Source organism: Electrona antarctica (assembly GCF_951216825.1).
Source record: "Electrona antarctica genome assembly, chromosome: 16".
Taxonomy (NCBI): domain Eukaryota; kingdom Metazoa; phylum Chordata; class Actinopteri; order Myctophiformes; family Myctophidae; genus Electrona; species Electrona antarctica.
In genome coordinates, this window is record NC_136797.1 from 4,515,666 (window position 1) to 4,538,434 (window position 22,769).

Below are 22,769 nucleotides of genomic sequence, written 5' to 3' on the forward strand. Positions count from 1 at the left end.
AGTCTGGTGCGTCTCAGAGGCCTCTAGCCTATGGCAGGCCAGTCTGGTGCGTCTCAGAGGCTTCTAGCCTATGGCAGGCCAGTCTGGTGCGTCTCAGAGGCCTCTAGCCTATGGCAGGCCAGTCTGGTGCGTCTCAGAGGCCTCTAGCCTATGGCAGGCCAGTCTGGTGCGTCTCAGAGGCCTCTAGCCTATGGCAGGCCAGTCTGGTGCGTCTCAGAGGCCTCTAGCCTATGGCAGGCCTGTGTGGTGCATCTCAGAGGCCTCTAGCCTATAGCAGGCCAGTCTGGTGCGTCTCAGAGGCCTCTAGCCTATGGCAGGCCAGGCACCGAGTGGCGCTCTACGAGCTTGTAGATTTGCAATGTTTTAAAAACCGTGAAAATGTGGCACAAATCGTTGAATATATTCTTTCAGAGCGAACGTTTTTAACTCAAATCTTTGCTTCTGGGGGAGGTCAATGGAACAACATATTTTCAGATGGGGGTCGGTGGCCAAATACATGTGATTTTGGGTGTCCTATATAACTGGGTGTCCTATATAACTGACATAGAAACAGGTTTTTCAGAAAACTGTCATGATTTAGAATATATTTGTAGAATGGAGCTCAGGTCTAAATGGGTTAAGGAGAAGTCCTTCTAACGCTATGGGGCCAGAAATAAGGCCTACAGACAGAGAGACATGGAGGCCTACAGACAGAGACATGGAGGCCTACAGACAGAGACATGGAGGCCTACAGACAGAGAGACAGAGACATGGAGGCCTACAGACAGAGCCCTGGAGGCCTACAGACAGAGAGACAGAGCCCTGGAGGCCTACAGACAGAGACATGGAGGCCTACAGACAGAGAGACATGGAGGCCTACAGACAGAGAGACAGAGCCCTGGAGGCCTACAGACAGAGACATGGAGGCCTACAGACAGAGAGACAGAGACATGGAGGCCTACAGACAGAGAGACAGAGCCCTGGAGGCCTACAGACAGAGAGACAGAGCCCTGGAGGCCTACAGACAGAGAGACAGAGCCCTGGAGGCTTACAGACAGAGAGACAGAGCCATGGAGGCCTACATACAGAGACATGGAGGCCTACAGACAGAGAGACAGAGCCCTGGAGGCCTACAGACAGAGAGACATGGAGGCCTACAGACAGAGAGACATGGAGGCCTACAGACAGAGAGACAGAGCCCTGGAGGCCTACAGACAGAGAGACATGGAGGCCTACAGACAGAGAGACATGGAGGCCTACAGACAGAGAGACAGAGCCCTGGAGGCCTACAGACAGAGAGACATGGAGGCCTACAGACAGAGAGACATGGAGGCCTACAGACGGAGAGATGGAGGCCTACAGACAGAGAGACAGAGCCCTGGAGGCCTACAGACAGAGAGACAGAGCCATGGAGGCCTACAGACAGAGAGACAGAGACATGGAGGCCTACAGACAGAGAGACAGAGCCATGGAGGCCTACAGACAGAGAGACAGAGACATGGAGGCCTACAGACAGAGAGACAGAGCCATGGAGGCCTACAGACAGAGAGACAGAGCCATGGAGGCCTACAGACAGAGAGACAGAGCCATGGAGGCCTACAGACAGACAGAGAGACATGGAGGCCTACAGACAGAGAGACAGAGCCCTGGAGGCTTACAGACAGAGAGACAGAGCCATGGAGGCCTACATACAGAGACATGGAGGCCTACAGACAGAGAGACAGAGCCCTGGAGGCCTACAGACAGAGAGACATGGAGGCCTACAGACAGAGAGACATGGAGGCCTACAGACAGAGAGACAGAGCCCTGGAGGCCTACAGACAGAGAGACATGGAGGCCTACAGACAGAGAGACATGGAGGCCTACAGACAGAGAGACAGAGCCCTGGAGGCCTACAGACAGAGAGACATGGAGGCCTACAGACAGAGAGACATGGAGGCCTACAGACGGAGAGATGGAGGCCTACAGACAGAGAGACAGAGCCCTGGAGGCCTACAGACAGAGAGACAGAGCCATGGAGGCCTACAGACAGAGAGACAGAGACATGGAGGCCTACAGACAGAGAGACAGAGCCATGGAGGCCTACAGACAGAGAGACAGAGACATGGAGGCCTACAGACAGAGAGACAGAGCCATGGAGGCCTACAGACAGAGAGACAGAGCCATGGAGGCCTACAGACAGAGAGACAGAGCCATGGAGGCCTACAGACAGACAGAGAGACATGGAGGCCTACAGACAGAGAGACATGGAGGCCTACAGACAGAGAGCCATGGAGGCCTACAGACAGACAGAGAGACATTGGAGGCCTACAGACAGAGAGACATGGAGGCCTACAGACAGAGAGCCATGGAGGCCTACAGACAGAGAGACAGAGCCCTGGAGGCCTACAGACAGAGAGACAGAGCCATGGAGGTCTACAGACAGAGAGACAGAGCCCTGGAGGCCTACAGACAGAGAGACAGAGCCATGGAGGCCTACAGACAGAGAGACAGAGCCCTGGAGGCCTACAGACAGAGAGACAGAGCCCTGGAGGCCTACAGACAGAGACATGGAGGCCTACAGACAGAGAGACAGAGCCATGGAGGCCTACAGACAGAGAGACAGAGCCCTGGAGGCCTACAGACAGAGACATGGAGGCCTACAGACAGAGAGACAGAGCCATGGAGGCCTACAGACAGAGAGACAGAGCCCTGGAGGCCTACAGACAGAGACATGGAGGCCTACAGACAGAGAGACAGAGCCATGGAGGCCTACAGACAGAGAGACAGAGCCATGGAGGCCTACAGACAGAGAGAGAGCCATGGAGGCCTACAGACAGAGAGACAGAGCCATGGAGGCCTACAGACAGAGAGACAGAGCCATGGAGGCCTACAGACAGAGAGACAGAGCCATGGAGGCCTACAGACAGAGAGACAGAGCCATGGAGGCCTACAGACAGAGACATGGAGGCCTACAGACAGAGAAAGAGCCATGGAGGCCTACAGACAGAGACAGAGCCATGGAGGCCTACAGACAGAGCCATGGAGGCCTACAGACAGAGACAGAGCCATGGAGGCCTACAGACAGAGCCATGGAGGCCTACAGACAGAGCCATGGAGGCCTACAGACAGAGACAGAGCCATGGAGGCCTACAGACAGAGCCATGGAGGCCTACAGACAGAGCCATGGAGGCCTACAGACAGAGACATGGAGGCCTACAGACAGAGAGACAGAGCCATGGAGGCCTACAGACAGAGACAGAGCCATGGAGGCCTACAGACAGAGACATGGAGGCCTACAGACAGAGAGACAGAGCTATGGAGGCCTACAGACAGAGAGAGAGCCATGGAGGCCTACAGACAGAGAGACAGAGCCCTGGAGGCCTACAGACAGAGAGACAGAGACATGGAGGCCTACAGACAGAGAGACAGAGCTATGGAGGCCTACAGACGGAGAGACAGAGCCATGGAGGCCTACAGACGGAGAGACAGAGACATGGAGGCCTGCAGACGGAGAGACAGAGCCATGGAGGCCTACAGACAGAGAGACAGAGCCCTGGAGGCCTACAGACAGAGAGACAGAGACATGGAGGCCTACAGACAGAGAGACAGAGCTATGGAGGCCTACAGAAAGAGAGACAGAGCCCTGGAGGCCTACAGACAGAGAGACAGAGCTATGGAGGCCTACAGACAGAGACATGGAGGCCTACAGACAGAGAGACAGAGCCATGGAGGCCTACAGACGGAGAGACAGAGACATGGAGGCCTACAGACAGAGAGACAGAGCCATGGAGGCCTACAGACAGAGAGACAGAGACATGGAGGCCTACAGACAGAGAGACAGAGCCATGGAGGCCTACAGACAGAGAGACAGAGCCATGGAGGCCTACAGACAGAGACATGGAGGCCTACAGACAGAGAGACAGAGCCCTGGAGGCCTACAGACAGAGAGAGAGCCATGGAGGCCTACAGACAGAGACATGGAGGCCTACAGACAGAGACATGGAGGCCTACAGACAGAGAGACAGAGCTATGGAGGCCTACAGACAGAGAGACAGAGCCCTGGAGGCCTACAGACAGAGAGACAGAGCCCTGGAGGCCTACAGACAGAGAGACAGAGCTATGGAGGCCTACAGACAGAGAGACAGAGCCATGGAGGCCTACAGACAGAGACATGGAGGACTACAGACAGAGAGACAGAGCCATGGAGGCCTACAGACGGAGAGACAGAGACATGGAGGCCTACAGACAGAGAGACAGAGCCATGGAGGCCTACAGACAGAGCCATGGAGGCCTACAGACAGAGCCATGGAGGCCTACAGACAGAGCCATGGAGGCCTACAGACAGAGAGACAGAGCTATGGAGGCCTACAGACAGAGAGACAGAGCCATGGAGGCCTACAGACAGAGAGACAGAGCCATGGAGGCCTACAGACGGAGAGACAGAGCCATGGAGGCCTACAGACAGAGAGACAGAGCCCTGGAGGCCTACAGACAGAGACATGGAGGCCTACAGACAGAGAGAGAGCCATGGAGGCCTACAGACAGAGAGACAGAGACATGGAGGCCTACAGACAGAGAGACAGAGCTATGGAGGCCTACAGAAAGAGAGACAGAGCCCTGGAGGCCTACAGACAGAGAGACAGAGCTATGGAGGCCTACAGACAGAGACATGGAGGCCTACAGACAGAGAGACAGAGCCATGGAGGCCTACAGACGGAGAGACAGAGACATGGAGGCCTAAAGACAGAGAGACAGAGCCATGGAGGCCTACAGACAGAGCCATGGAGGCCTACAGACAGAGCCATGGAGGCCTACAGACAGAGCCATGGAGGCCTACAGACAGAGAGACAGAGCTATGGAGGCCTACAGACAGAGAGACAGAGCCATGGAGGCCTACAGACAGAGAGACAGAGCCATGGAGGCCTACAGACGGAAATGCACCCTTTTTGTTAGTATTATGTTATGCTTTAGCTATTGACAAATAGCAGATCTACAAGCTCATAGCGTGTGGCACACTAGAATGACTGACATAGAAACATAGATTTTTCAGAAAACGGTCAGGATGTAGAAGACATTATTTGGAATCTGATCTCAGGTCAAAATGGGTTAATTAATAGAGGCTTTTTGTCTGGAGCAGAAAGCTCCGTGCACGTGCCTGTGCGTGCACACGCCCGCCCCGGGTGCTAGTATTTACTTTGTTTTCTGTGTGTGTTTTGCTTCAGTCAATAGCATTCCTCATTGCGTCCCCTATAGAGGAGTCGGTTGTTTGTCAGCGCCAGCACCAGCTGGAAAATGACTAGCGAGTACCTAGAGAATGATGCAATCTCTCAGCTTCCGTTGCTCAAATGGGTGTAAACAATTAAGAATAAAACAACAATGCATTGCAGAACCAATCCAAAGGTTTTGGGGGCGGTCCTTCGTATTTGGGGGGGGGGGGGGGGTGATATGATTGGTTTGCAAAGCAGTGGGCGTGGCTTTGTGTTCTCGCAGCTGCCTCGCAGTCAGAAGTGTCCAGACGTATTGGCAGGCAAACATCTCTTCTGATCGTCTGACAACAACACACTATACCCCAGGTGGCTGCTAATTAGAGAGATGGGCAAAGCACAGGTGGATATTAATTAGACACCTGCCCGCAAGCAAAGGCAGGTGTGTGTGTGTGTGTTTACCTGAGATGACATCATCTGGCCCAGCTGGGGTGATGAAATAGTGGCTCAACGGGTGTCAAATTAATTTGGAGGTGCAATGAGACGAGTCACCAGAGATTGATTCAAAAACATGGCCACGTTAATCAACAGTCAAGGACACTAGGTCTAGGTACACTAGTGTCATATTGCAGAGAGGGATGAGCAAATTCATCAACATAGTTTCTTGATACAAACTATTCCAAATGTACATTATGTCAAGATAAATGATATTGTATTGTAATGACCGGTGGATACCGGTTGATGACACGTACCTATCATCACCTACATGAGGAAATGGAGTCGGGGGCCACAACTACCCCCCCCCCCCCCCCCCCCCCCTCTACCACGTTGATGTGACACACATTTATTTTCCCCCACACATAACAGATGAACTAAGTCACAATAATCCCAATAAAATATAATGGTAAATGGTGCATTTTTATAGCGCTTTGCATAGATTGTGCATTACAGTACATTCAACCCAATGGCGGAGGGGAAACCATGCAAGGCACCAACCTGCACATCGGGTGCAATTAGGGGTTCAGTGTATTGCTCAAGGACACTTCGGGCAGTATTATGCGTGTCTTAAGTACCAGGTCTTATTACTTAACTTAAGACCTGGAGGCGTGATCAATGCCATTTGGCTATTCTGAGTGGCCAAACAGCATTGACCACGCCTCCAGGTCTTAAGTTAAGTCATAAGACCTGGTACTTAAGACACGCATAATACTGCCCCTAGGGTGCGTTCGGTAATGCGCACCGGCAATGTGGTCAGTTTGTTGAGTGTGGTGGGCGGTGACGTCACAGAGTGCGTTCAGTGTGCCTTATTTACGAACGACCACAGCTGTGACACAATCACACCGATTCACACTGGACAACCCCAGCTTCAGGGTAGGGTCGCTCAGTGCGGGCACTCGGCACACCCGGTGCGCAGCCCACTGGATTTTCGAACGGCAACGCACCGAGTGCACTGAATAAACGAACGACAAGAGAGCACACCAGTGCGTTCAGGGCACATTTCCGAACGCACCCTTCGACACTAACTCTAGGGGAGCCCACAGGGATCGAACTGGGAACCTTGCGGTTCCCATGCATCCGGCCACTCTACTGGCCACTCTACCTACCCCTGAGCCGCTGCCGCATACCCTTGCACATACCGACCAAATATTAAGCACAATATGTACATAACAGGCACAACATACGAAGGCATGTTGTGCCTTCGTATCAAAAAATCTCTTTCCGGCCAAAAAGCATTTTATACGTGTGGTGGGGGGCTCAGAGTGCATTCACTAAGGAAAGTAGGCTTTCTAATGACACAAGCCGCCTTTGTATTGGTGAGTAGGTAAAATATTATTTTGTCTAAATGCAACGGCATTAGAGCTATGGACCAGAGCTATAGTGCCCACCCAGTGATCTCGACCCGTTCACAATATAAATAGGGGTACAGGCTTTAGTTCCGACATACTATTGATCCGAAACCTCAATCCCTAACCTAACAATAACTGCAAGCATGGGACCATCGCATTTTCGCATGTACCCCATAGAGTTATACTGTGACGCTCCGTCGGACTAAATCTGAGACGAAAACAACCACGAAAGTCTCATTTTACCGCTTTCCTCGCAACAACAAAGCTGCGCTGCTCTCCCACATCTGGCTGTGACAGGCCGTCTGCCCCACACGGAATACTATCACCATTTTATTTCATTGTGTCAACTAAATCCTCATTAATGCAAACTAGATTCAACATACTCAAGCCTGAAAACATTTTAAATATGCCCCCGAAATATTTTACTGAGCAAATGGACTGTTACCACCTTTAATAATAATGATAATAATAGTCTTTATTGTCTCCACATCATATTTTTGAGTGGTGTAAACCACTCCTACAACTGGCTTTGTTTGTGCAGAAAAAATGAGCATGGTTGTTGAGTGATGTAAACCACTCCTACAACTGGCTTTGTTTGTGCAGAAAAAATGAGCATGGTTGCTATGTTCACCCTGTTCACCCGGGTGTGATTTCATTACGTCAGACATGATTTCATTACGTCAGACAGGCTATATGACACCACTCAGTTCACACAGGTGTGATTTTTTTTTGTCATGGACAAACATTAATAATTCTACTCGAGTTGGAAGCATTAAGACCCATTTTAACCCTCAATGGCTTCCTTTCTGAAAAATAACGTCATTGTAAAAAGATTCACACGTTTAGATATTTACAATGAGATGCGGACGGGAGCTGGTGCCACTTGGACCCGGACGTAACGTAGCACTACAAAATGACGTCGGACTTAAATACTGAATTCTATGACCGCACAGTCAGACCCAGCGGCCTCAATTAAGCGTGATTGCCTGCTGTGGTCTGCTGCTCATTGAATGAGTCTGCATTTCTTGACTTTTGATTTTGTCCAAAGCTCACACAGATTGGTACACATTATCTGTCCAGTCTTTTTAGAGCAACAGGTTGGTGACTGGTGTATAGGACAGTGGTTCCCAAACGTTTTCATGTCAAGGGCCCCCAAATCGACACTTAAAACCCATTTACCGCTACCATTATTTAATCCCTCCGTCGCGTCCTGCCAGGGTTTTATCGCGCGTGACACTTACTTTGAAGAGCCAAATATCCGTAATCGCATTTTACTATGAAACCATTCCGTGTGTGTTGACGAAGCTGGTGCTTGTTCTCTCGGTCGGTGGTGGAAAAAGTGGACCGCGAGTATCACAGCGCCTGCTACAGGCCGTTGAAAACGCTTGTCTGGGACAAAGCGACCCCATGCAATGTCGCTTCTGTGAGATAAAGCCGTCTGAAAACAGAGCCGGCAATGTAAGTGGATGCGCGCGCATTTTCAAAATGGCCGCGCCCATTGGGTCAGAAGCATAACAAAGCTAACGGACGGTAGATTTCGATACGATCGTATTAAAACATGCATTAATGAATACATCGCTGTTAAAACGGCTTTTCCGTTTGTGGCAGGCTACAAGATTCTACGTGTTAATATTCCTATGTTCCTGGCGGGCAAACGATTAACAGGCTCAGCCCACGGACCCCCATTTGAAAAGATATGCCAGGGACCCCCATAAGAGAAGACTTTTACGGCTCTAGCAGTGATTCTCAACCCGTTTCATTTCAAGGAACCCCTTAGGCTACGGTCCCCTATTTACCCCCCCCCCCCCCCCCCCCCCCCCCCTATTTGTACGATTTTGGTCCTGGCGCACGTTCAAGTTCAAGGTTGCGCGGAAATGTTAAATGCCGAAAAGATTGCTGTGATTCCGGTTTACACCCATATGTTGTGATACATGAGGGCAGCTTCCTTGTGCTCTATAATGGCTGCACCACACGACTGACACAGCCGGAGATAGCACACAGCCCTGGGTAGGCAACCAGGCCTGCCGGAGATAGCGCACAGCCCTGGGTAGGCAACCAGGCCTGCCGGAGATAGCGCACAGCCCTGGGTAGGCAACCAGGCCTGCCGGAGATAGCGCACAGCCCTGGGTAGGCAACCAGGCCTGCCGGAGATAGCGCACAGCCCTGGGTAGGCAACCAGGCCTGCCGGAGATAGCGCACAGCCCTGGGTAGGCAACCAGGCCTGCCGGAGATAGCGCACAGCCCTGGGTAGGCAACCAGGCCTGCCGGAGATAGCGCACAGCCCTGGCTAGGCAACCAGGCCTGCCGGAGATAGCGCACAGCCCTGGCTAGGCAACCAGGCCTGCCGGAGATAGCGCACAGCCCTGGCTAGGCAACCAGGCCTGCCGGAGATAGCGCACAGCCCTGGGTAGGCAACCAGGCCTGCCGGAGATAGCGCACAGCCCTGGGTAGGCAACCAGGCCTGCCGGAGATAGCGCACAGCCCTGGGTAGGCAACCAGGCCTGCCGGAGATAGCGCACAGCCCTGGGTAGGCAACCAGGCCTGCCGGAGATAGCACACAGCCCTGGGTAGGCAACCAGGCCTGCCGGAGATAGCACACAGCCCTGGGTAGGCAACCAGGCCTGCCGGAGATAGCACACAGCCCTGGGTAGGCAACCAGGCCTGCCGGAGATAGCGCACAGCCCTGGCTAGGCAACCAGGCCTGCCGGAGATAGCACACAGCCCTGGGTAGGCAACCAGGCCTGCCGGAGATAGTACACATTTCTAGGTTTTTCACAAAAGCTGTGTGTGTTTGCAATGCACACGTCTAAATAAATGATTTCCTAAAATCCATGATGCAGTCCATTAACGTGGCCTACAGTAAAGTCCATGGTGAAATGTAGTTGCCAGTGACGGCATCGTTTCTTTATCGTGAGAACGATGGCTTCCATTTTCGCATTTCGCATTTTGCAACTTTTCAGGAATAGAAAGCCTGCAGTTTCTATTAGATTGGATTCCCCATCGATGATGAACTGCCCACAGCCCACCATTTTTTTGTCTCATAGGAGGACACAGACCGAGTAGAGAAAACAATGGTGCTATTTTATCATGATCATTAGTGAGGATCCAATTATATGAAGGTACTGTAGGTTGAAAAGTGGTGAAGTGGTCCTTTAAGCCCTGCCCCTATACGTGTGACTCTGCTCAGATGGCTGGGGTGGAACATACGGTGGTGCTGTGTATAAAAATGTAGCAAGTGGACGAAGTATTTGGGGAAGGGGCTAGACAGGAGAGGACGCACAGTCATGAGGGCTTCTCTAGACACTCGCCTGCTTTCATACGTGTACCTGTACTTGATATTGTTCTCTTCATTCTCCGCTTTCTTGTCTTCCTCACCTAATTCTTCCTCTTCTTGTGAGTTGCAGGCACAGTTTAACATCAACAGAATTAACAAGGCCGGCGACTTCATTCTGGGTGGCTTGTTTTATATCAACCTGTATCCTGTCTATGAGCTGTCTTTCACCTCCAAGCCACAGGACCCCACCTGCTATGGGTGAGTGTAGCCTGATCAAACACCTCCAAGCCACAGGACCCCACCTGCTATGGGTGAGTGTAGCCTGATCAAACACCTCCAAGCCACAGGACCCCACCTGCTATGGGTGAGTGTAGCCTGATCACACACCTCCAAGCCACAGGACCCCACATGCTATGGGTGAGTGTAGCCTGTCGCACACCTACAGCAGGCACGATTACAGAACTGCTGTTGATTTCGTCGACTAATACTATTACAATTTTGTTTCGTTTTTTTCACTGACAAAAACTAAATGGAAACTAAGCTATGATGACTAAAACTGTGACTGAATATATTGACAATTTCGTCAAACAAATAAAAACTAGAGTAAAATGATAGGAAGTGACTAGTGGACAAGAGATCCAGTATCATTTTACACTTGGTTGCATGCTGAAAATAGCTCACCTACAAGCTCACAACGCGTCGACGTGTTGTGAGCTTGTAGATCGGCTATTTTCAGTGTAAAATCATTCATTACGACGGCATCAAGCCCCGCCAATATACATTCCAGGTGACTCAAATGTGACAAACTATTCAAGAGACTATGACTAAAACTAAAATCAAGATTTGCTGTCAAAATCAACACTGGATAACAGGGAACCTGTTTTGATAGATATAGTAAGTAGTGCCACAGGATATTTCTAACATATAGACAAGTGATCATTGTTACAGCATAGGCATTATGTGTGTGTTATAGTTTTAACATCGAAGGCTTCAGATGGGCCCAGACCATGGCTTTCGCCATTACCGAGATCAACGGCAGCCCCAGCCTGCTGCCCAACGTCACGCTGGGATACAGTCTCTACGACACCTGCTACTCACTCGGAGTCGGATATCGTGCGGCGATGTCGCTGATCAGCGGCAGAGAGGAGCGCTTTCAAATGGATGAGAGCTGCGCCGGGTCACCTCCGACGCTGGGAATCGTGGGTCCCGATTCCTCAACGAACGCCATCGCCATCTCTAGAATATTAGGTTTATACAGGGTGCCCCTGGTAAGTTCCAAACTTCCAACAGAATATTAGGTTTTTACAGGGTGCCCCTGGTAAGTTCCAAACTTCCAACAGAATATTAGGTTTATACAGGGTGCCCCTGGTAAGTTCCAAACTTCCAACAGAATATTAGGTTTATACAGGGTGCCCCTGGTAAGTTCCAAACTTCCAACAGAATATTAGGTTTATACAGGGTGCCCCTGGTAAGTTCCAAACTTCCAACAGAATATTAGGTTTATACAGGGTGCCCCTGGTAAGTTCCAAACTTCCTACAGAATATTAGGTTTATACAGGGTGCCCCTGGTAAGTTCCAAACTTCCTACAGAATATTAGGTTTATACAGGGTGCCCCTGGTAAGTTCCAAACTTCCAAACACCAGTTTTTTTTGGTGTTTGGAAGTTTTTTTTTTTTTTTTACACATCATTATACTGTTCTTATTTTGATAGGAGACACATAAATTACTGAATGCCTTGTTGGGAAAAATGCATGAACATTTTTTGCATTATTTTAGTACAGAAAAATAATGTAAAAAGACCCACCGCTCATCCGCTGAACAAACTTAAGTGAGGTGCTGGAGCCACAGAGGGAACATAACACAAGGGCAGCTCCGGAACACTCAGATCTGCACACAATCAATGTATTAATTTAGAAAGCTTTCGGTCATAATCAAAAAGTGACATAGGACAGAATATATGTTCATCACTTGATTGGATGTACAGTACAGGAAAATAAAACATGTTTTGTGCCTTATTTCTTCCAGGTAAGTTACTATTCCACCTGCTCCTGTCTGAGTGACCGGACTCAGTTTCCTTCCTTCTTTAGAACCATCCCGAGTCTTGCTGTCCAGGTGAACTTTACATACAAGAGCAGACGTAGAATACGCACATCGACAGGCTTGGTGCTGGGCTAAAGAAACTTCAGTAGATATTTGATGGAGCCCGCACACCACAGGTACAAGAAGGACGTTCTTTATTGCGTATTTCTGACGTCAGAATTCTCAATAAAGAACGGCCTTAATTTGTACCTGTGGTGTGCGGGCTCCATCAAATATCTACTGAAGTTTACATACAAAACATCGCGTATAAAGGCCAAGTGAAGTGAACGTAATTGATCATGCATGTACCTTTTTATTTTTTATTTTTGTACCTTTATTACCCATACTTGCTGAGCACGAGTGCTGTTGTTCAGCAATGCCCTGCTTCACATTCCATTCACACACAGACAAATTAAAACACACATGGAAACACTATGTGTGATAAGGTTTTCTGGGACCGATCATCCCGATCACCGATTGTTTGTGTTGTGTGTGTGTGTGGGGGGGAATGTTTAGGCCTGTCACAAAGATGCAAAACGATATTATACTATATATCTGATTGACTTTTATACGACTTAAATGGTATAAAGGATCGGTTTCTTCCAGATCGGACACTATCATCACCTCTCATTTGTGTCTGAGTGTTACTGCTGGAGCTGAATTAAGGTCATTTCTGACAGCATCAAAAGAGAATGATTAGACCTTTTCATTGTGTAATATCTGGGTGGGACATGCAGGGATGTCAAACTCAAATACACAGTGGGCCAAAACCAAAAACTTGGTCGAGGGCCGTACTGGTTCAATGTTTAGTTAAAACGTATCGAAATGAATGCACATATTGAACCTGGACCTAACAAAGACAGCATATATATTGTTGCACTAACAATAATCATTAAATTAATTAAGTAGTAATTAAATAGTTTATCCTAAGCACATGTCTCACCATTCCTTATCCATTCAGGTGAGAGCTTTTCTCCAGATCATGAGGCGATTCCAGTGGACCTGGGTAGGATTGCTGTTCATTGATAATGACTATGGCCACGATGCCGCCCGGATCTTCCAGAAAGACCTGGCCCTGCAGTCTGGTCTGGGTTGTCTGGCCTACCTGGAGGTCCTGCCCTGGGGCCACGAGCAGTCGGAACTCCAGAGGATTGTCACTGTGATGAAGACCTCCACAGCCCGCGTGGTCATTCTATTTGTATACGGGAGCTATTTGGTGAATCTCATGAAGGAGGTTAGGGCTTTTGTTTCATGTTAACTGTGTGTGTGTGTGTGTGTGTGTGTGTGTGTGTGTGTGTGTGTGTGTGTGTGTGTGTGTGTGTGTGTGTGTGTGTGTGTGTGTGTGATTTAGTCACTTTCTTAATCAATCTACGCTCACTGGTATTCAAGTTCATTGTTCATACCTTCTCTTTGTTTTCCTTTTGTTTTCTATGTCAACACTTCTCTGCACAAAAAGCACATTACATTTGAGCTACAGTATAGCACTAGTGGAGCTGTGCTCATCATTTGCCTTTACGTGTCCTTGTAAAGCGTTATTCATAGTCTGGATTTTCGGTCGAGGTGAACACCGAACTACAACATGACGTCACTGAGCCGCGGTGAAGAGCAAACCACCGCTCTCACCACCAGCCCTTCTCTCTGTTTTTACTCACCACCGCTCCACGTTGTTACAGCTCCGGTGGTCACCTGGAGCGGTGGTCACCTGGAGCGGTGGTCACCTGGAGCGGTGGTCACCTGGAGCGGTGGTCACCTGGAGCGGTGGTCACCTCACCACCGAAAGTCCAGACTATGAATAGGCCTTAACACAACCAACAGGTGGTGAAGCAGAATGCAACAGGTCTGCAGTGGATAACAAACGAGCCTTGGACGTCTTACATCGGACCCCAGAATCCTCACTTCACTCCGTCACTAGGGGGCACCCTGGGTATCGCCATCCGTCGCGGAGAGATACCGGGTCTCAGGGAGTTCATGTTGAAAATCCACCCCGACAATGACCCAGACAACAGCCATGAGAATGCTTTAGTGAGTCTTTTGTTAGCACAATCTACGCCAAAACCCCCGAGATTTATCGGGTTTAGGTATTAAAACCCTGCTGTGACAGAACCCAAGAATCTCGGGTTTCGTTGATTTCTATGAATCCAGAATTAATACGATTATATTTACCGCATTTTAGCTTCCCGGGCCGTCGCTAGGCAGCGCTGGCTTCCGTGGCGTGACGTCATAAAACTCTGTCCAATACATTACACACGCGTTTGTTCTCTGAATTGAGGCTCAGATTGAGGTGATATGAGCTGGGGGACGATCTTAGCAGCTCAATAAAAAGTGAGCGCGACCTCGCGGCTATCATGTTAGCGCTTATAATGCTAGCGAAGGGGACTGAAAAAGGGGACTCGAAAATGAAAATACTATTATACTAATCATAATACTTATTAGTATTATTAAAATGTCAATATATCACTATCGTTTCATGAGTACATTCACACAGAAGTGAATTGTCACATTTTCGCATATTTTGGTTTTTGGTGTGTTTCTTCAGGTGAGGCAGTTTTGGGAGCAAACGTTTCGGTGTAAATTTGCACCCCTTCCGCCAGAGTGGGTGCATGCAGGTGGAAGGGTGTGTACTGGACAAGAGGACCTGGCGACGGCAGAAACTACCCTGTTGGATGTTTCTGACCTCAGGCCAGAGTACAATATATACAAGGCTGTGTACGCTCTGGCCCACGCCCTCCATGACATGTTGCAGTGTGTTCCAGGAAGAGGGCCTTTCACTGGGCACAGCTGTGCCACTCTGCAGACAATTAAGCCATGGCAGGTGTGACATTAATTCATTAATGTCAATTGGTTACAGCGACAGGCTGTTTACAGTATAGGTAAGAGTCTCTTGCTCTTCATCATTTTGCTCTAGCTTGTGCATTACCTGGAAAAGATCAACTTCACCATGGCCTTGGGCGACCAAGTATCATTTGACGAGAATGGCGATCCATTACCGATCTATGATATCGTAAACTGGGCGTGGCTCCCCGATGGAAGCACAACGGTTCTCGCAGTAGGCGTGTTCAAGAAGTCAGATTCTGCAGGCGAAGAACTCATCCTTGAAGAAGACAGAATCGTCTGGAACTTTGAATCCAAAAAGGTAACGGCTTTCTAACTAATATTGTGGACCTCATGATGTCAATGTGATATAGCTTAGACTGAGTTTGATTACAGTTTGTTTCCCCTGTAGCCTCCTCGGTCAGTGTGCAGTGAGAGCTGTTCTCCTGGAACCCGTGTGGCCAGAAGGAAAGGAGAACCTGTCTGCTGCTTTGACTGCATTGCTTGTTCTGAGGGAGAGATCAGCAATGAGACTGGTTGGTTTAAATCGAGTAATGTGTAGAGCAGCAGCTGTGTACAGTAGATTATGTTTAGTTTAGAATGATATGGTACTTGTCTTTCCCATTAATCTTCCTCTCTTGCTGTCTTTGTCAGACTCTACAGAGTGCACCAGTTGTCCAGAGGACTTCTGGTCCAATCCCCAGCGTGACCACTGTGTCCCTAAGATCATGGAGTTCCTCTCCTACCATGAGGCCCTGGGTATCTCCTTGACAACCATCTCATTGGTAGGCACACTTATCTGTGCCATTGCCCTGGGAATCTTCATCTATCACCAAAGCACACCCATGGTGCGCGCCAACAACTCAGAACTCAGTTTCCTTCTCTTGATGTCACTCAAATTATGTTTTTTGTGTTCACTTCTGTTCATTGGCCGTCCCAGGGTCTGGACTTGTCAGCTGAGACATGCAGCATTTGGGATCAGCTTTGTGTTGTGTATCTCGTGTATCCTGGTAAAGACTATGGTGGTGTTGGCTGTGTTCAAGGCCTCCAAGCCTGGGGGTGCAGACATCATGAAGTGGTTTGGTGCCATGCAGCAGAGAGGAACAGTCCTGCTTCTTACTTCCATCCAGGCAATAATCTGCATAGCCTGGCTTGTGTCTGCCTCACCAACTCCTCATAAAAACACACAATACCACAGTGATAAGATAGTCTATGAGTGTGAAGTGGGCTCAACAGTTGGTTTTGGAGTGTTGTTAGGTTACATTGGTTTACTGGCACTCCTCAGTTTCCTCCTAGCATTCATGGCACGGAACCTTCCAGACAACTTCAACGAAGCAAAGTTAATCACGTTCAGCATGTTGATCTTCTGTGCCGTGTGGATAGCCTTCATCCCTGCATATATCAGCTCTCCAGGCAAATATGCAGATGTAGTGGAGATATTTGCTATTCTAGCGTCTAGTTTTGGCATTCTGGTGGCACTGTTTGGACCAAAGTGTTATATAATCCTTTTGAAACCCGAGAAAAACACCAAGAAGTCCATCATGGGTCGAGGTGCCACCAAGACATAGAAACACACATTCAATAAACATAGTTTATCTCATGTATTTTATAACAAACAAGTGTACTGGTATCTTTGTTTGCTTAGAACCATATTAGTAGTAGATTAAGTTGACTATGAGACTAAACTAATTACATTCCCAGATCATGCCAACATAAATTATCATAAAAAGTCCCCTTAAAGACTATATCTAGATCTATATAAAACATGAATTCTCAAAGTACTACTGTAGTACTTCAGTATGTAAGAGCCAAATGATATTCATATACATTCATATTTATTATTAGTATTCATTCATTATCATTATCATTATCATTATCATTATCATCATTAGCATTATTATTATCAGGGGTCAAGCCAGAACGGCGTAGTTAGGGGTCAAGCACGAAGGGCGTAGACCCGTCATTGTTTTCGTACGGATTCCGTAATTTTTGTCAGTTTGGCCAGTTTTGCCGTTTTCCACAAAATGCAGCAATACGGTAGAGGGCTGTGAGGATCGCTCAAGAACCGAAGCTCACAGTAATTTGTCAAAAGACCTCTGACCTTTAGATCTCCCAGTAAGACATCTGACCTTTAGATCTCCCAGTAAGACCTCTGACCTTTAGATCTCCCAGTAAAGACCTCTGACCTTTAGATCTCCCAGTAAGACCTCTGACCTTTAGATCTCCCAGTAAGACCTCTGACCTTTAGATCTCCCAGTAAGACCTCTGACCTTTAGATCTCCCAGTAAAAGACCTCTGACCTTTAGATCTCCCAGTAAGACCTCTGACCTTTAGATCTCCCAGTAAGACCTCTGACCTTTAGATCTCCCAGTAAGACCTCTGACCTTTAGATCTCCCAGTAAAAGACCTCTGACCTTTAGATCTCCCAGTAAGACCTCTGACCTTTAGATCTCCCAGTAAGACCTCTGACCTTTAGATCTCCCAGTAAGACCTCTGACCTTTAGATCTCCCAGTAAGACCTCTGACCTTTAGATCTCCCAGTAAAAGACCTCTGACCTTTAGATCTCCCAGTAAGTATAAAGACCTCTGACCTTTAGATCTCCCAGTAAGACCTCTGACCTTTAGATCTCCCAGTAAAAGACCTCTGACCTTTAGATCTCCCAGTAAAAGACCTCTGTCCTTTAGATCTCCCAGTAAGACCTCTGACCTTTAGATCTCCCAGTAAGACCTCTGACCTTTAGATCTCCCAGTAAGACCTCTGACCTTTAGATCTCCCAGTAAGTATAAAGACCTCTGACCTTTAGATCTCCCAGTAAGACCTCTGACCTTTAGATCTCCCAGTAAGACCTCTGACCTTTAGATCTCCCAGTAAAAGACCTCTGACCTTTAGATCTCCCAGTAAGACCTCTGACCTTTAGATCTCCCAGTAAAAGACCTCTGTCCTTTAGATCTCCCAGTAAGACCTCTGACCTTTAGATCTCCCAGTAAAAGACCTCTGACCTTTAGATCTCCCAGTAAGACCTCTGACCTTTAGATCTCCCAGTAAGACCTCTGACCTTTAGATCTCCCAGTAAGACCTCTGACCTTTAGATCTCCCAGTAAAAGACCTCTGTCCTTTAGATCTCCCAGTAAGACCTCTGTCCTTTAGATCTCCCAGTAAAACCTCTGACCTTTAGATCTCCCAGTAAGTATAAAGACCTCTGACCTTTAGATCTCCCATTAAGACCTCTGACCTTTAGATCTCCCAGTAAGACCTCTGACCTTTAGATCTCCCAGTAAGACCTCTGACCTTTAGATCTCCCAGTAAAAGACCTCTGACCTTTAGATATCCCAGTAAGTATAAAGACCTCTGACCTTTAGATCTCCCAGTAAGACCTCTGACCTTTAGATCTCCCAGTAAGTATACATTTTATGATTTGCTCGATGCGATCCACTTTTGACCCCAGCTGCGCGCTGTTTTGCTCATGCATGTATTTCTCCCGCTTGCAGTTCCGCTTCACAGTTTCCAAGCCACTCTGTCTGGGGGCCTGCCAATTAGCCAATTAGCCAATTAGCATATTGACCAATTAACTATTTTGCTAAGTCCCTCCCCCAACCCGTCCTTTTAGCAACGGTTACTAATAGAGGAGAAATTGATTGTTAAATGACAGGGATTTCTCTATAAATAATTGATAATTTCATCATCATGTTCATCGTTTCAGTAGCAAGAGCTTCAAAATGTCTTCTAAATCTAGTCAACCGCAGGCCTGCAGTAGGCTATGCACTGGACAAATTAATGTGCATGACATTTTTTCAATGTTCAGAGAAAGAGTAACTCAATCAACTTGCGACTGTCCGACAGGAGTTTTCATGTAATGCATGGTAAGACTACGGATCGGTGATTAGTATTATTGTCGTCACCTGGGTGGGTCAGTTCCATTGTGTAATTTTCTCGACGTTAAGCCATGTATGTGTTCAACAACACATACACAAATAATACTGACAGCTATATGAGGTGACGAAAGCTTGGCATCCTTAGCAACGGTCGCTAAACAATTTGGATTGGCATTGGACAATCGCTGTTGGGTTTGGGGTTTAGCGAAGGGCTACTTTTGGTGAGCTTGTGTGATTTAATTGTCACCTCAGTTCAGTTTCAGCTGTAGCCCTGGCATTCTCCTCTGGCAGCAACAAGACATTCTCCTCTGGTAGCAACAAGACAGCTGTAGCCCTGGCATTCTCCTCCCTCTGGCAGCAACCAGACAGCTGTAGCCCTGGCATTCTCCTCTGGCAGCAACAAGACAGCTGTAGCCCTGGCATTCTCCTCTGGCAGCAACAAGACAGCTGTAGCCCTGGCATTCTCCTCTGGCAGCAACAAGACAGCTGTAGCCCTGGCATTCTCCTCTGGCAGCAACAAGACAGCTGTAGCCCTGGCATTCTCCTCTGGTAGCAACAAGACAGCTGTAGCCTGGCATTCTCCTCCCTCTGGCAGCAACAAGACAGCTGTAGCCCTGGCATTCTCCTCTGGCAGCAACAAGACAGCTGTTTTTTGGCCACAGTGACAGAAGCGCTGCTTAATGGACAATGTCTCCTTTGCACCATGTAAACCCCAGAGATAGTCGTCCATGAACATGCCAGTTGATCTGCAGTTTCTGAAATACTGAAATACCAGCCCGTTGGGCACCTGAACCAACCATTAAGTTCCATGTTCACTTTCTGAAGTACTGAAATACCAGCCCGTTGGGCACCTGAACCAACCACTAAGTGCCATGTTCACTTTCTGAAGTACTGAAATACCAGCACCTGAACCAACCATTATACGACGTTCAAACTCACTTAATTCACCTTTTCTTCCCCCATTCTGATGCCTGGATTGATATGCAGCAGATCGTTTATAAAGGTCTAAATACCCTGAGCCATAGGATTGGCTGGATTGGTCCTTTTGGGTTGTTTTTGGTCATGTCATTGTATATTTCTGGGTATTCTTGAGGCCCCCCACACCAAAAAAAAAGAAAAATCCCGTGGGGACCCTCCTGGGGGTCTCGACCCACAGGTTGAGAACCACTGCATTAGGGTATGGTACTTTGGGTATTATTGGGTCTTTTTGGATTTTTTTCCTTTATATGTTTTGGTACTTGTGGGGTACTTTGATTGATTGATTGATTGATTGATAATACAACAACCAGAAAAAGCACCAAGTCTTGTTTACATCAGGGTCCTCCATTTTCAATTCATCAGAACATTTAGAGATGTACAGATGTATACACTTCTATGAGAAAAAGGAAACCATACAATACAGAACCATACAGTTAAAGAAAGTAAAAAAAAAAAGGGGGAACAACTTGTACAGTATGGGGGGGGGGGGGGGGGGGGGTGCTCTGGGCATGTTCTGTGCTGTTTTGGGTATTTCGGCTTATGTTGGGTAGTGTGGGGGTATTCCTGGGTGGTTGTGGGTACTTTATGTTGTGTAGTGTGGGGGTATTCCTGGGTGGTTGTGGGTACTTTTGGGTTGTTTTGGGCATTTTTAGGCGATTGGTATGACGCATTGGTGTGGCCTTTGTGACTCATCATGTTGTCTAAAAGGACATTGGTCTATAAAAAGCCTCACTCTTCTCGACAATGTAACATTTTATGTCTATCTGTATTTACTTGCCTTTCCTTGCCATATATTGAGTTTCACAAGCCTGTACTTATTTGATTAGTTGATTCATCTTTTCGTTACGTATTGTACGTTTTTGGATTCTGCGTTTGTGTTGTCGTGCATTGTGTGGCTGCAAATTAAAATGACCACCTGATGTTCCATTGATGTCCCCGTGTCTGTAATTGGAGAACGTTAGGGCGGTCTGTCACAGTACGGTCTGTCACACTCACAGTCTGTCACAGTACGGTCTGTCACACTCACAGTCTGTCACACTCAGTCTGTCACAGTACGGTCTGTCACACTCACAGTCTGTCACACTCAGTCTGTCACAGTACGGTCTGTCACAGTACGGTCTGTCACACTCACAGTCTGTCACAGTACGGTCTGTCACAGTACGGTCTGTCACAGTACGGTCTGTCACACTCACAGTCTGTCACAGTACGGTCTGTCACACTCACAGTCTGTCACAGTACGGTCTGTCACAGTACAGTCTGTCACAGTACGGTCTGTCACACTCACAGTCTGTCACAGTACAGTCTGTCACAGTACGGTCTGTCACAGTACGGTCTGTCACACTCACAGTCTGTCACAGTACGGTCTGTCACAGTACAGTCTGTCACAGTACGGTCTGTCACACTCAGTCTGTCACAGTACAGTCTGTCACAGTACGGTCTGTCACACTCACAGTCTGTCACAGTACAGTCTGTCACAGTACGGTCTGTCACACTCAGTCTGTCACAGTACGGTCTGTCACAGTACGGTCTGTCACACTCAGTCTGTCACAGTACGGTCTGTCACAGTACGGTCTGTCACAGTACGGTCTGTCACACTCACAGTCTGTCACAGTACGGTCTGTCACAGTACGGTCTGTCACAGTACGGTCTGTCACAGTACGGTCTGTCACACTCACAGTCTGTCACACTCACAGTCTGTCACACTCACAGTCTGTCACAGTACGGTCTGTCACAGTACGGTCTGTCAGAAAGCAGATTTGGACCCAAAAGGAGAGACATTTTAAACAGGGTTTTAACCCATTTCGGGCGATCACCCCTTTTGGTGTGTTAAGCATTCTGTTCTGCTTTAGCTATTGAAAAATAGCAGATCTACAAGCTCATAGCGCGGCACCGAGTGTCGCGCTACGAGCTTGTAGATCTGCTAAGTTTGAAAAATCGTGGCGCAAATCTTTGAATATATTCTTTCAACTCAAATCTTTGTCTCTGGAACTACATATTTTCAGATGGGGGGTCGGGCAGCCAATTACATATCATTTCTGGGGTCCTTGACATGAAAAATCCGGAACACAGTTTGTCAATTAGTCAACCCTGGTACTCAAAACCAAAAACTAAAATTTTAAAATGTAACCGAAGTGCAGTAACAGGCCACACATGTCGGGAGCGACGGTGTTGTCCAGGGCCAAATTAGCCATTGGGCCGGTGGGGCCGTGGCTATAGGGGCCCTTCAGGGAAATGGGCCGCGCGGGTTTACTGGGTTTGAGGCCCTGAAATTAGCCATTGATCGTGGTGAGATAGTAATAATATTGCATGTTTAGTTGTAATATTTTAGCCAGGAGAAAGTACTATTTTTGCCAGGAGAAAGCCCCATTGAGGCAGCACTATAGGTCACACTAGGCAATTGAAAACACAACAATTATGCAATACAATAAAATAATTTAAAAAAAAAACGTATGCGTTGCACAGAGATAATAATACAAAAGAATATATATATACAATAATCTAGCAACTAAAAACATTGAGAGTTCATAGAATTTGATAGAACAGGATTGTTAATGTGTGTTTAGCCCTGCCCCCCACTTCTGCCTCGGCTGCCCAAATGGGTACGATTATGTAAGAAAGCACAAGGTGGCACCAGGGGATGGCACAGCGCTGGGTATAAAATGTATGGACTGGACAAAGGGTTTGGGGAAAGGGGGCTCTAGTCAGAGGAGAGAACACATACAGTCATGAGGGTTTCTCTAG

The 22,769-nt window shown here is 48.0% G+C and overlaps 1 protein-coding gene across 1 annotated transcript; it reads left to right on the forward strand.

The window, feature by feature from the left end:
- Positions 1–11,284: 11,284 nt before the first annotated feature.
- Positions 11,285–16,744, forward strand: LOC306940217 (extracellular calcium-sensing receptor-like; the record flags this gene model as incomplete). The annotated part of the gene is made up of 7 exons (XM_079525239.1): positions 11,285–11,554; positions 12,312–12,398; positions 13,327–13,599; positions 14,902–15,177; positions 15,271–15,498; positions 15,589–15,712; positions 15,831–16,744. Exons 1-7 carry the CDS (start codon positions 11,294–11,296, stop codon positions 16,742–16,744), a joined length of 2,163 nt encoding a protein of 720 aa, XP_079381365.1. The 5' UTR covers positions 11,285–11,293.
- Between the last annotated feature and the right edge of the window lie 6,025 nt (positions 16,745–22,769).